The sequence below is a fragment of the Narcine bancroftii genome, chromosome 5 (genome assembly GCF_036971445.1).
Source record: "Narcine bancroftii isolate sNarBan1 chromosome 5, sNarBan1.hap1, whole genome shotgun sequence".
In the NCBI taxonomy this organism is placed as follows: Eukaryota; Metazoa; Chordata; class Chondrichthyes; order Torpediniformes; family Narcinidae; genus Narcine; species Narcine bancroftii.
The window spans coordinates 84,507,533-84,521,025 of NC_091473.1; the positions used below are offsets into that span (position 1 = coordinate 84,507,533).

Sequence of the window (13,493 nt, forward strand, 5' to 3'; positions counted from 1 at the left end):
GCAGGCTAAGGCAGGCTTCATCTGTACATGTACCCTGAAGTCTTGTAGTTCACTAACACTGACCACCAAGTCTCTACCATTATCTTGGCCTGGTTTAACTTCTCAAAGTACATGACTTTTCACTAGTCCAAATTAAATTCCCTTCCTAACTTTCCCAAGTGATCTGGTTTATTACGTGCAAGTTTTTTCACAACCTACTTTACTGCCATTTTCCATGTCATCTGGAAACTTACTAATCATGGTAAAGTTTATATTCTCTTTCAATGACAAACAAGAATGGATCCCTGTGGCACATTTGAAAAGCAATCAAGTACTTTTGGGGCCCTTTGTATATCAAATCTACTTTTGGACCTTTTGTGTTTACAATGTGACTTTTGCTCTCATACCTTGGGTGCTGTATGTTCATTCTACCCAAAATTTGTCCCTGAACAATTAATAGGAAAAAAAAGGCAAGACTGAGAAAAAACTGCACTATTCTGGAGGGAGCTCACCACAAAAGCAAACTTCCTTATCATCATACACAGGAAAAAGAAGAAAACGGGTAAGTCTTGCACACAATTTCTATTAAAAATCAATCAAATGAGTCCCTAGGGTAGTTCGTTGATTCAATGTACAAGTCTATAAACCTGAATTTTTTTTTTTGGTACTGAACTCTGCAAGCTGTCATTTCTGAGGTACTATGACCAGAAAGGTAGAATCATGGGTCAATTTGGCACTGAAGAAAGTTGGTCTATCCAGTCTGCTAGTAGTGGCTCATTGGTAAAGCAGTTTCTCTTTGGCTTGGCTTCGCGGACGAAGATTTATGGAGGGGGTAAAAAGTCCACGTCAGCTGCAGGCTCGTTTGTGGCTGACAAGTCCGATGCGGGACAGGCAGACACGATTGCAGCGGTTGCAGGGGAAAATTTGTTGGTTGGGGTTAGGTGTTGGGTTTTTCCTCCTTTGCCTTTTGTCAGTGAGGTGGGCAGTTTGAACAGTGCTGCTTACAGCTAGGTTTTTCCTCATAATGTATATGGAATTTGAATGAACATCAAGAAACACAAGAAAAAGAAACAAGGGTTAACCATGTGAGGCCAAAGAGCCTGCTCTGACATTCATAAAACTCAAAACTGATATTGTACCATAAATTTGCTTTCCCAGTCAACTTGTATATTCCTTGATTCTTGTATTTTATATTTCTCTAAAATTCTAGAAAGAGGCCAAGCTTCTCCTTTTAGCTCACTTTCCTGCCCAGCTTTATTTCATCAATAATCTTAGTTTCATCATGTCTCAGAGTGTTCCCATTATCCCATTTGTCAATTTATTTCCCTGCAAACTATTTTCTCTTTCATATCCAATAATGGATTCTCCTATCATTCACCTGCACAAAGTCAATGACAGTAGACAATTCATCTGCCAAGTTTTTTGAAATGTAAGATGATGCCAGAGCACCTGGGATAAAATCACAGTAACAGGAAGAACTGACATCACCTGAGGTCAACATTGAACTCTGGTCTCTGAAGCTGTGTGACAACTTGTGCCACCCCTTTGTTGTGCAATTCCAAGGCAAGTTTACCAGTGGGTGGTGCAGAGACTGAAACTTCAGTTGCAATCACACACACCAAAGCCCTGTGCAATGCTATTGCAACAAAAACAACTTGACTCTTGTCTGTAATCTTGTGCATTTATGAACCAAAATCTTGGGGTACACCAATATTTTTTGTTTTATTACCATTTAAAAATACTTACTTTCTTTTATGAAAATTAATAATTTCCTATTTACTCACAGAATACTTTATTTGCCACCATCTTTACCACTGGCTTCTCTGTATTCCTTTGCTAAACATGTCTTCTCCTTTTAGCTCACTTTCCTGCCCAGCTTTATATCATCAATAATCTTAATTGCATTATGGGTGCTTCAAATTTATTAACCTTCGTTGCCTAGAGTTGATCCTTGCCAGCAATAGCCTGTCAATTTGACAAAGAACTATTTATTGCTACTTTTTTTTTGTCCTTTAACAAACCCTCTATTCGTAATTCAAATTGATTCTAATTCTTATGTGACATAGCAACCATGTTGTACGAAGTTTTTAAAAAAAAAAACAAAAAAACTGCAGTTGCAGGAAATCTAAGATAAAACTAAAAAATGCTGGAATTTTTTTAGCAGCTCAGGCCACATCTGTGGGAAGAGAATAAAAGTTATCTGGTAGCTTTTCAGGTTGAAAATCCTCCATCAGTTAGGGAAGTCCAATGTTCTGATTGCAGGATGTGGGAAGTAAGGGGAAGCACAAGTGTCCCTGAGGACTACACCTGCAAAAGGTGCATTCAGCTGCAGCTCCTGGGAGACTGAGTTAGGGAACTGGAGCTGGATGAACATGGGAACATTCAGTTGTGATAGATAGGAGCTTCAGGGAGGCAGTCACCCCTAAATATAGGGAGGAAAGCAGCTAGGTGACTGTCATGAGAGGAAAGGGGAAGAGGCAGAGAGAGCATGGTAGCCCTGTGGCCATTCCCATTAACAATAGGTATACAGTTTTGGATACTGTTGGCAGGGACGACCTACAGGGAAAAGTTGTAGTGTTTAAGTCTCTGGTTCAGGAACTGGACCCTCAGCTCAGAAGGGAAGGAGGGAAGAGAGGAATACAGTCGTGGTAGGGAGTTCGATAGTTAGGGGGACAGACAAAAGATTCTGTGGGAAAGATCGATTACCACGGAAGGTGTGTTGCCTCCCTGGTGTCAGGGTTCATGATATTTTGGATTGTGCACTCCCAATTCTCAGAAGGGAGGGTGAACAACCACCTGTCATAGTTCATGTAGAGACTAATGACGTGGGCAGGAAGGGTAAGGAGTCCTGATAGGAGGGTTTAGGGAGCAAAGTTGAAGGAAAGGACTTCCAGGGTTGTAATCTCAGGGTGGCTACCCATGCTGTGTGCTAGTGGAGCAAGAAACACAAAGATAATCCATCTTAACGTGGCTAAAGCGATGGTGCAGGAGGAAGGGCACCATAATTGTTTTGGTGGGATGATTTGCACCTCAACTGGAGGGGTACTAACATCCTTGTGGGTAGTTTGTTAGTGCTGTTTTGCAGTGTTTAAACTAGGTTTTCAGAGGGAGGGGAGTCCAAGAGAAAGGAAGCAGCAAAGCTATAGGAAGAGAAAGTTATGATGGTAAGAGAACTTTCCAGGATTCTCATACAGTAAAAGGACTAGATGGGTTGAAGTTTGTCAAATGTGTTCAAGAAAATTATCTACATCAATATGTGGATGTACCAACAAGAGAAGATGTAATACTTAATCTTCTTTTAGGAAACGAAGCAGGTAAGGTGGCAAAAGTACATGTAGGTGAGCATTTTGGGTCCAGTGACCATAATATCATTAGTTTCAAGAGAAGGATAGATCTGGTCCTTGAGTTGAGGTTCCTAATTGGAGAAAGGCCAATTATGAGGAAGGATCTCAGAAGAGTCAATTGGAATGTTATTTTCTGACAAGGATGCATCTAGCAGGTGGAAGGCCTTCAAGGATGAAATTTGAGAGTGCAGATATTGCATGTTCCTACCAGGATTAAGGGCAAAGTTAATAGACATAAAGAACCTTGGTTTTCAAGGGGTATTGGAGGGTTGGTTCAGAAAAGGAGGGGGCTATATACGTGGTTATAGGCAACAAGGAGCAAATGAGCTACTTGCAGAGTATAGAAAAAGTATAGAGAATGCTTAAGAATGAAATTAGGAAGCCAAAAAGAAGACATGAAGGTGCTTTAGCAAATAATGAGAGGGAAAATCCAAAGGGTTTCTACAAATATGTTAAAAGTAAAAGGATAGTAAGGGACTAAATTTGACCCTAGAAAATCAGAGTGGTCTTGAACAATTTTTTTTGCATCGGTATTTATGCAGCAAACTAGCATGGTGAATAAGTATGGAAGCAAAACAAATAGAAGTGTCATGGAACATATGGAGTTTAAGGAGAAGGAGGTGCTTGCTGCCTTGCAACAAATAAAGGTAGACAAATCCCCTGGACCAGATATGATATTCCCCTACACCTTGAGGGAGTCGAATGCTGAAATTGCAGGGCCCCTGGTGGATATATTCAAAATTTCCTTAGTCGCGGAGGTGCCGGAGGATTAGGGAGTAGTTCATGTTGTCCTGCTGTTTGACTCCAAAAGTAAACCAGGCAATTATAAGCCAATGAGCCTGACTTCAGTAGTATGTAAATTATTTGGAGGATTTCTGAGACATAGGATATATAGATATTTGGGCTGTCATCAGCTGATTATGGACAGTCATCACAGATATGTGTGTGGTAGGTTGTGTTTAACAAATCATGTAGAATCTTTTGAGGAAGTTACCAAGAAGGTTGATGAGGGAAAGGCTGTGGATGTTGTTTGTATTATGGACTTTAGTAAGGCCTTTGACAAGGTTCCACATGAGGTGTTGGTACAGAAGGTTAGGACACTAGTTATACATAGAGAGGTTGCAAACTGGATTCGAAATTGGCTTGGTGGAAGAAAACAGAATGGTGGTGCTGAATGGTTGCTTCTCAGACTGGAGGTCTGTGTTGAGTGGTGTGCCTCAGGGATCTTTGTTGGGACCATTATTGTATGTTAGCTTTATAAATGACCTAGATGATAATGTGGTGAAATGGATCAGCAAGTTTGCTGATGGCTCAAAGATGGGAGGTATAGTGGACTGTGAGGAAGATTTTCAAAGCTTGCAGATGGATCTGGACCAGCTGTGAAATTGGGCCAGTAAATGGCTGATGGAATTTAATGCAGATAAATGAAGTGTACTTTGGAAGAGCGAATCAAGGTAGGACAGTAGATGGTTGGCCATTGAGGAGTGCAGAGGAGTGAAGTGATCTGGGAATACATGTACATTGTTCCCTGAAGATTGCATCACATGTGGACAGGGTTGTAAAGAAAGTTGGGATGTTATGTTGAAGTTATTCAAGTCATTGGCAGGGCCACAATTAGAATATTGTGTACAGTTCCAGTTGCCCAGCAACAAGAAGGATATGAAAGAGTGCAGAGAATATTTAGTAAGATGTTGCTGGGTCTTCAGGAATTGAGATTGAACAGGATAGGATTATACTTCTTAGAACAAAGAAGAATGAGGGGAGATTTGATAGAGGTTTATAGGATTATGAGAGGTATAGACAATGTAGATGTGAGTAGGATGTTTCCACTTAGATTGTGGGAATAAATAGGAGAGGTCATAGCTTTAGGCTGAAAGGGGAGAGGTATTAGGGGAAAGTTTTTCACTCTGAGAGTGGTAGGAGTGTGGAATGAGCTCCCATCTGATGTAGTGAATGCAGATTATGTAAAAATAATGAGTTTTAAAAATAAATTGGATAAATACACGGATAGAAGTGGTATGGAGGGTTATAGAATGAGAGTAGATCAGTGGGACTAGCTAGTTTTTTTTTGTTAATACAGACTGGCCTGTTTTTATGTGCTGTAACGTAGTTATAGTTCTACGGTTCTGATGATGTGCCTTTGGCCTAAAATGTTAACTCAGTTTCTTTTCCTACAATTTTTATCTGATCTTTTAACTATTTCCAGTATTTCTGTTTTTGTTAACCATTCAATTTGTGTAATATCTGATCAATTGCCTTTGGAAAATCTGGTATTAAATCCATAGATTCCCTCTTATTTATCTCAAAAACTTCTGGATTTATTTCCATTAACCCATAATGAATTTGCCAGGTCATATTATGATATCCATTTGTGCTTTTCACAAGATAGATTCTAGTATTTTCCTTACAATAGATCTCAGACTAACTGGCATTCAGTTCTGTTTTCTATTTCTTTCGATTTGAATTTAACTATTACACCCTTAACTTTCTAATTAAATGTAATCGAATCTGTTAGTAGGCTTTACCTGTTCTGAATTTCTTATTGTTTTATACTTTCTTCATTAGAGCTATTCGGAGATAGAAACTTCCACAACAAACACTGAAGATCAGATGAAGTCTTCCTGGACTAGGTTTGTATTGGAGATCTTTCTGGAGTTAAAATAGTATCAAAGTAAAACAATACATTAGTAGTCTTTAACTTTTAATGCAGTTAAGGAGTCTTTTGGTTTTAAATGATAATTTTTAAAAAATTATGTTATCCAAGTCTTGGCTTAAACTTTGCAGATTTCATGTTGAGAATATTTATTGGATTCCAAAACAAAACTGAATCTAATGGTTGCATTATTATATTTCAGTGGTATGTTCTGTGGGTTAAGTCTCATTCTAATGATGACTACAGTTTTTCCCCCTTGTCCTGTCCTTGGACCACATACTCATACATTCTCTCTCCAATTATCTTGCTTGATCCCATTTCCTTCCTTCCTTGTTCTTCCACATCTAAAATTCTACTTCTGTTTTCCTATTACATCTCATTGCTCAATTTGTATTTCTACACTTGCTTTATTCCCAATCCAACCATACAAAGTGGGGAGTTCTGATAATTTGCCAGGACCCTGTAGGATGTAATGGCCTGCAATCCTTGCTATAGCTGGCAAGTCTCTATCTCAAGCTTCCTCTGGAATTGCTTCTTTGTTGTTGAGATAGCTTTCCGCAGATAGGCTTTCTTGTACAGAATTGCATCACCAACCTTAAACACCGTTGTTCTGGGCCTCAGCGGGTTGCGAATCTTCTGATTCATCCAAGGCTTCTGGTTGGGGAAGTCCTGGTATGTGCACATGGGCACACACTCATCCATGCAACCTTGTACTCAATATTAGCAAAACTAAGGAACTGATTGTGGACTTCAGAAGGGGAAAATATAAACCAGTCTTCATCCAGGAGACAGCAGTGGAAAGGGTTAAGGACTTCAAATATAAAATTTTTTCTAACAAAACACAACAACCCCTTCCCTCCCACCCTCTTCACAGTATAAATCTGTACTCCATCAGGGCTTACAATTGGGTTTAGAAAAAATAAAGTTTTCATTGGGGAAGTCACATTTTTATAATAGTTGCACCTTTTCTTATATTTTGGCCCCTATATAATCCAAATATGGTTGCCATATTTTTATAAATGCGTCATATTTGTTCTTTAGATTCTATGTGATTTTTTTTCCATAGGAATACAACAGTTCATCTCTATCTTCCATCGACCTATCTGTAGAGGGGAGTCAGATTTACAAGTAATTGCAATACATTTCTTAGCCACAACTGGTATAGGCCTCCAAATGGAGAAAGGGAACTAGAAGAGCAAATGTGCAAGGAAATAGGTGAGATGTGCAGTAGAAATAGGGTGGTGTTGGTTGGGGATTTAAATTTTCCAAACATAGATTGGGAAATGCAGTCAGAAAAAGGCAGGATGGCTTAGTATTTATGCACTATGTTCAGGATTGCTTTTAGCAGGAATATGTTGAGACTCCAACTAGAGGGGGAGTGGTGTTTGGGAATGCAATGGGAGAGGTGACGGAGGTAAGTGTTGGAGAGAACTTCGGATCCAGTGGTCATGGGTCCATTAGCTTTAGCTTAATGATGGAAAGGAATAAGTCAGGTCTGAGGTTGAAGGTCTTCGAGAGGGGGAAGGCCAGATTTGGAGAAATGAGAAAGGATTTGCAGAGAGTTGTGTGGGCTGATCTTTTTGCCGGAAAGGATGAAGAGGAAATTTGGGGGGAATTTAGGGGTGAAATTTTGAGAGTATAGGATCTTTATGTTCCAGTCAGGCCAAAGCGGAAGACTAAAGGTTCGAGGGAGCCGTGGTTTTCTGGTGAAATTAAGAAGTTGGTTCAGGACAAGAGGGAGGCCTATACCAAATATAAAAAACAAGGGATTGAGGAGATTTATGGTCGTTACTTAGATTGTAGAAAGAACCTTAAGAGGGAAGTTAGAAAGGGAAAAAGAAGGTATGAGGTGTCCATAGCGAATAAGGAGAAGGTGAACCTTAAGGGTTTTTACAGATATGTGAACAGTAAAAGGAGGGTTAAGGATAGAATAGGTCCACTGGATGATGGGACCGGTGAACTATGTCAGGAACCGTATGAGATGGGAGAAATATTGAACAATTTTTTCTCGTCCGTATTTACGAGGGAAAGGCACATTGGGGTATATGAGATAAGAGAGGAAAAGGGCTTAGTTATGGAAAGGATAGGGATTAGTAAAGCAAGAGCTTTGGAGCTTCTAGGGTCAATTAAGGTGGATAAGTCTCCTGGTCCTGATGGGATTTTTCCCAGGACTTTAAGGGAGGTCAGGGAACAAATAGTGGGGGCACTGGCAGTGATTTTTCAAAGATCACTGGAGGAGGGGGTGGTACCACAGGATTGGAGGGTTGCAAATGTAGTTCTGTTGTTCAAAAAAGGCAGTAGGTGTAGGCCAAGTAATTATTGGCCAGTAACTTTGACTTCGGTGGATGATGGAGGGTATTCTTCAAGATAATATACACGCATATCTGGATAGGCAGGGATTGATTAGGGGCACCCAGCATGGGTTTGTAAAAGGAAAGTCATATTTGACAAACCTTGTTGAAATTTTTGAGGAAGTGACAAAAAAGGTGGATGAAGGTAGACTGGTGGATGTGATCTATTTGTATTTTAGTAAGGCTTTTGATAAGGTTCCACATGGAAGGTTAATAAGGAAGGTTCAGTCACTACGAATTAGTAGAGAGATTGTGACATGGGTTTAGAGGTGGCTGGGAGTGTTGCGGAGAAAAAATCAACTACCGACACCAGGGTAACGCTTCGGAAGAGTTTTATTAGCAAGATCTCTTGGAGAGCATGCCCAGCACCTAGCCTGAGCTTGCTCTGCTCTCAGCCAGTTTTAAGAGTTTATATACAATAAATGGCAGTGCATTCCTGCATGTGGGCTACCTGTTACAGTCAACATGACAATAGTTTATCATTGTCAACATTTGGCAATAATTTAATCATTGTTTCACAGAATTCCAAAGCTTATCATGTCTGCAGAGATAAATTGCACCTTGAGGTTTCCTGCCTCCACTTAAGCAATATGCAAATGACTCTTTGTATGTTCTTCTAAGCAACTTATGGGTGAAACCTTAACCCTTTGTGTTCAGATTTTCCTCCACAGTTCCCTCCTTGTTGATCCAGAGATCAACATCCCATACCTAACTCCACTAAATAAATGTGTCCTTTTCTCCTCCCCTTCTAGCACTTTCAGTCACCTTTAACAACTTGTATTGTACCTTTCTTTCAGTCTTCTCTACCTACCATATCAGCTGCTTAAGTCTTAACATTAGGCATATAATCAGGAGTAACAGTTCTAACAGGGCAATAATCATACCGACGATTGGGTGCAGTGTTAGCTTTAGGGGACCATCTCTTAAAAATATTGCACCAATGATGAGTGGAGAGCTGAGTGACCCGGTCTGCAACCCGGATCAACTGTCCCTCCTTGTAAATTAAATCCACTCGGGCTTGACTTATGGTTTGTCCTAAATTTTTCAACAGGTGGGTAATTTGGTCATTTTCATTAATCAGTCTATCCAAACGGGTATAGTTAATAAGGGGAGTGAGGAGCTGCTGGCGGTGTGCAATGCGATAATCTTCTATCTGCCTCCAGGTTCCCAATACAATCCACCCCTTGGAGGTCACACCACTCGCCAATCATGAGACAATCAATAACTATGATGTTACAAGTCAAAACATGTTTTAAAAAAAACATTACTGATCAAGTGGGTCAATATGTTCACTAGTGCCATCCGAATGTTGGACAAGGCACATAGTCAAATTCAATGACAACACCTCACCAGCCCTCGCACACCTGACCAAGCAGGGTTATTGTGGGGCAGGGTGCTGTGGGAGCTGCTCTCCAGTGTCAGAGGGGAGGATAGAAAAATGAATTTGTTTAGTCATCGATTCCTATGCCTGGATTCTCTGGCTTAGCTGGCAAATGTGAGCACCCTTACCACCAATGTCTGCAAGCAGGCAAGGTCATCCATCAGGTGCCAGAGCCCTCTCTTGGCTTGCACGTCCCTCGCCTTGGCCTCATGCTTGGGCACTCCTCAGGCACAGAGCCCAGATGCCTGAAACTGTGCTACCCCATGGTGAGGCAGGGGGCAGGCCAGCAGGTATACATCCAAGATGTACCTAGGTTGCCTGCTGTTCTGGGCTGATGTTTGACACCAGGATGCCATTCCTGCTGACATTCTCTTTCAATGGGTGCCCCAAGTGTTGGAGCCCTGCAACGATAGCCAGGAGGAGTCAGGACAGAAAGTTAGCCAATTTAGTATTTTTAAATAAAGGCTCCCACAGCCCCCACCCCATGTGGTGTTTTTCTGTTAATGGGAATCTGGGGTGATGCTGTCATTGCAAAACAAAAAAATATATATAATGTTTCCTACCATGGTCTGATCATTGACTGGTCAGCTCACAAACTGTAACTTTATATCCACACTGCGATTATGTATCTATAAATTTCAGTTTCTCTGAGTGTGCTCAGAGACATTATGCATTGTAAAAGTCCTCCCCTCCAAAAAATAGCAAAAATGCCACACTGCCAGGTACATGCCCAATAACTCGCAGTCGAAGGCACTATACTTGAGTTCCGGCGGACGGTGCAGGTGGCTGAAGAATGCCAGCGGCTTCCAATGTCCATTCACCTGCTGTTCCAGGATGGCACCGACGGCTGTGGCAAAGGCATCAACAGAGAGTGCCATATGCAGGTCGGTGTGTGGGTGGGCGAGCATGGCAGCCTTTGCGAGGGTGTCCTTGGTGGCCTCGAATGCAGTGCAGGCATCTGGGTTCCAAGCGAGCGTCTTGTGCTTGGTTGCGATGAGGGTGAACAGCGGCTGCATGATGCGCGCAGCTCCCAGGATGAAGCAGTTGTAAAAACTCCCAGGATGAAGTGGTTGTAAAAGTTGATCATACCCACGAACTCCTGCAGCCCCTTGAGGCTGTCCAGGTGTGGGAACTCCCTGATAGTGGCGACCTTCACAGAGGCGGGCGTGGCTCCTTCGGCCGTGATGGTATGGTCCAGAAACTGCATGGACTCTCCTGAACTGGCACTTGGCCAGGTTGATGGGAAGGCCGAAGTCGGCCAGCCGGGAGAAAAGGGCACATAGGTGGGCCTTGTGTTGCACCCGGTCCATGCTAGATAATAGATTGAGTAGACATGGAAATCCACTTTCAGTCTATAGAACTCAGCTGGACACTTATTAAAACACCCATTAAAATATCCGAGATCCCAAATGGGGTCTCCTCCTTCACTATTAGTAGATTATTTCGGATCTGCTATCAGCTTTAAATTAAAACTTCCTCCGTACGGCTATTCATTCGTGAACCACCCATATAGATCATTACTGAACGGGACGGCATAATTCCAGTTTCCCGTTTCTCTCATCATGATGTCAGCTGGCGAGCCCAGAGGCTGCAGCGGATCTCCTACCAGTTGGTGATGTCTCATTTGTTCCTTTCCTCTGGTCTTTAGTGGCTTTCTACATCGGTGGTCGTTGTCGTGGCCTGGGAACAGACTTATGTGCTCGACCGGGAATAATTGCCTTGCTGAGCCGATTTCCCATCTTGGTCTCCTGTTAAATCTTAACAACAGTTATATAATATATACACAATTGTCAGTTCCCTTACTTTAAAGCGGGTGCACCAGTGCCTCTTCTGTCCACATTGTCACCCTGGGTTCTACTTCTCCGTCTTCCCCCCGATTTAGATAGAAAGACTCCTACCCTCTGTACATCACCTCACCCTCTCAAGCAGGGATCTCGCTGTGTGAGCCTGCCTCACCCCCTTTCAGCTAGGTTCTTGGCTAGGGCTGTCGACCATTCACTCCTACGGGACCCTCAGTCCCAGGTTCGTGATCCTGTCAAATAGGACCCTGCTCGGAGTGCCAGATTTGTTGCAGAGAAAGAATCAACTACCAACACCAGGGTAATGCTTCGGAAGAGTTTAGTTAGCAAGATATCTTGGAGAGCATACCCAGCCTGAGCTTGCTCTGCTCACAGCCAGTTTTAACAGAGTTTATTTACAATAAATGACAGTGCATTCCTTCATGTGGGCTTCCTGTTGTGGTCAACATGACAATAGTTTATCATTGTCAACAATAATTTAATAATTGTTTCACAGAATTCCAAAGCTTATCTTGTCTGCAGATAAATCGCACCTTGAGGTTCCCTGCCTCCACTTAAGCAATATATGCAACTGACTCTTGTATGTTCTTGTAAGCAATTTATGGGTGAACCCTTAACTCTTTGTGTTCAGATTTTCCTCCACAGGGAGATAGACAGCAGAGAGTCATGGTGGACAACTGTATGTCAGGATGGAAGCCTGTGACAAGCGCGGTACCTCAGGGATCGGTGCTGGGTCCCTTGTTGTTTATCATTTATATTAATGATTTAGAGGAGGGTGTGGTTAACTGGGTAAGAAAATATGCAGATGATACAAAAATAGGGGGAGTGGTGGATAGTGAGGTAGATTTTCTTGGATTACAGAAGGATTTGGTTTGTTTGGAAAAGTGGGTTGAAAGATGGCAGATGAAATTTAATATAGACAAGTGCGAGGTGCTGCATTTCGGAAAAAATAACCAGAATAGGACATATGCAGTTAAGGGGAGGGCATTGAGGCACGCAGAGGAGCAAAGGGACCTGGGGGGTTAAGGTACGGAGTTCACTGAAGGTGGATTCCCATGTAGACACGGTGGTTAAGAAGGCAAATGGTATACTGGTCTTCATAAATCATAGTATAGAGTATAGGAGCTGGGAGGTGATGCTGCGGCTGTTTAAGGCATTGGTGAGGCCAGGTTTGGAGTACTGTGCTCAGTTCTGGTCTCCAAATTACAGAAAGAATATAGAAAAAGTGGAGAGGGTGCAGAGAAGGTTTACAATGAGGTTGCCTGGCTTACAGCATCTGGATTACAGGGAGAGATTAAGGAGACTGGGACTTTATTCATTGGAACGTAGATGATTGAGAAGGGACTTGATGGAGATATTTAAAATTATGAAAAGAATAGATAGACTAGACATAAACAGACACTTTCCCCTGAGGGCAGTGGAGGTTGGAACAAGAGGTCATGAGTTAAGGGTAAGGGGGAACACTTTAGGAGAAATATTAGAGGTGGCTTTTTCACTGAGCGAGTGGTTGCAGAATGGAATGATCTTCCGAATGAGATAGTTGCAGCAAGGTACCTTCTGTCATTTGAGAGAAGGTTGTATGTGCACGTGGAGGTGAGGGGGTTGGAGGGTTATTGGCGGAGAGCGGGTGGTTTGAGCTAGTTGGAGTTGTTCTAGTGAACTGGTGTGGACTCGAAAGGTCGACATAGCCTGTTTCCGATCCGTAAATGATTATATGGTTAACTAAAGCTATTTTAACAAATTAAATTTGGAATTTAGTTAGTTTATTACTTATTTCAATAAAGTTTCCCAAAAGATTCATAGGCAGTAGGAATCTTAACAGAGGAATTAGGAAAGCTAAAAGAAGGTACGAGGAAACTATGGCAAGCAGGGTGAAAACTAATCCAAAAGAGTTCTACAAATATGTTAATGGTAAAAGGAAAGCTAGAGACAAAATTGGTCCCTTAGAGAATGAGAGCGGAAAACTGTGTGTGGAGCCTAGAGAAA

At 41.9% G+C, this 13,493-nt stretch overlaps 1 protein-coding gene across 23 annotated transcripts in view; it reads left to right on the forward strand.

The window, feature by feature from the left end:
• The window catches only part of swt1 (SWT1 RNA endoribonuclease homolog), a 200,266-nt gene that overhangs the window by 17,927 nt on the left and 168,846 nt on the right, over positions 1–13,493 (forward strand). For all 23 annotated transcript variants that reach the window (XR_011357696.1, XR_011357697.1, XR_011357695.1 and 20 more), the window contains exons 3-4: positions 440–541; positions 5,889–5,949. Coding sequence is in view for 20 of the 23 variants with exons in the window: in XM_069938164.1 (XP_069794265.1) it covers positions 440–541; positions 5,889–5,949 (163 nt within the window). In the remaining 3 variants the exon portion in view is untranslated. The remainder of the gene's footprint in view (positions 1–439; positions 542–5,888; positions 5,950–13,493) is intronic.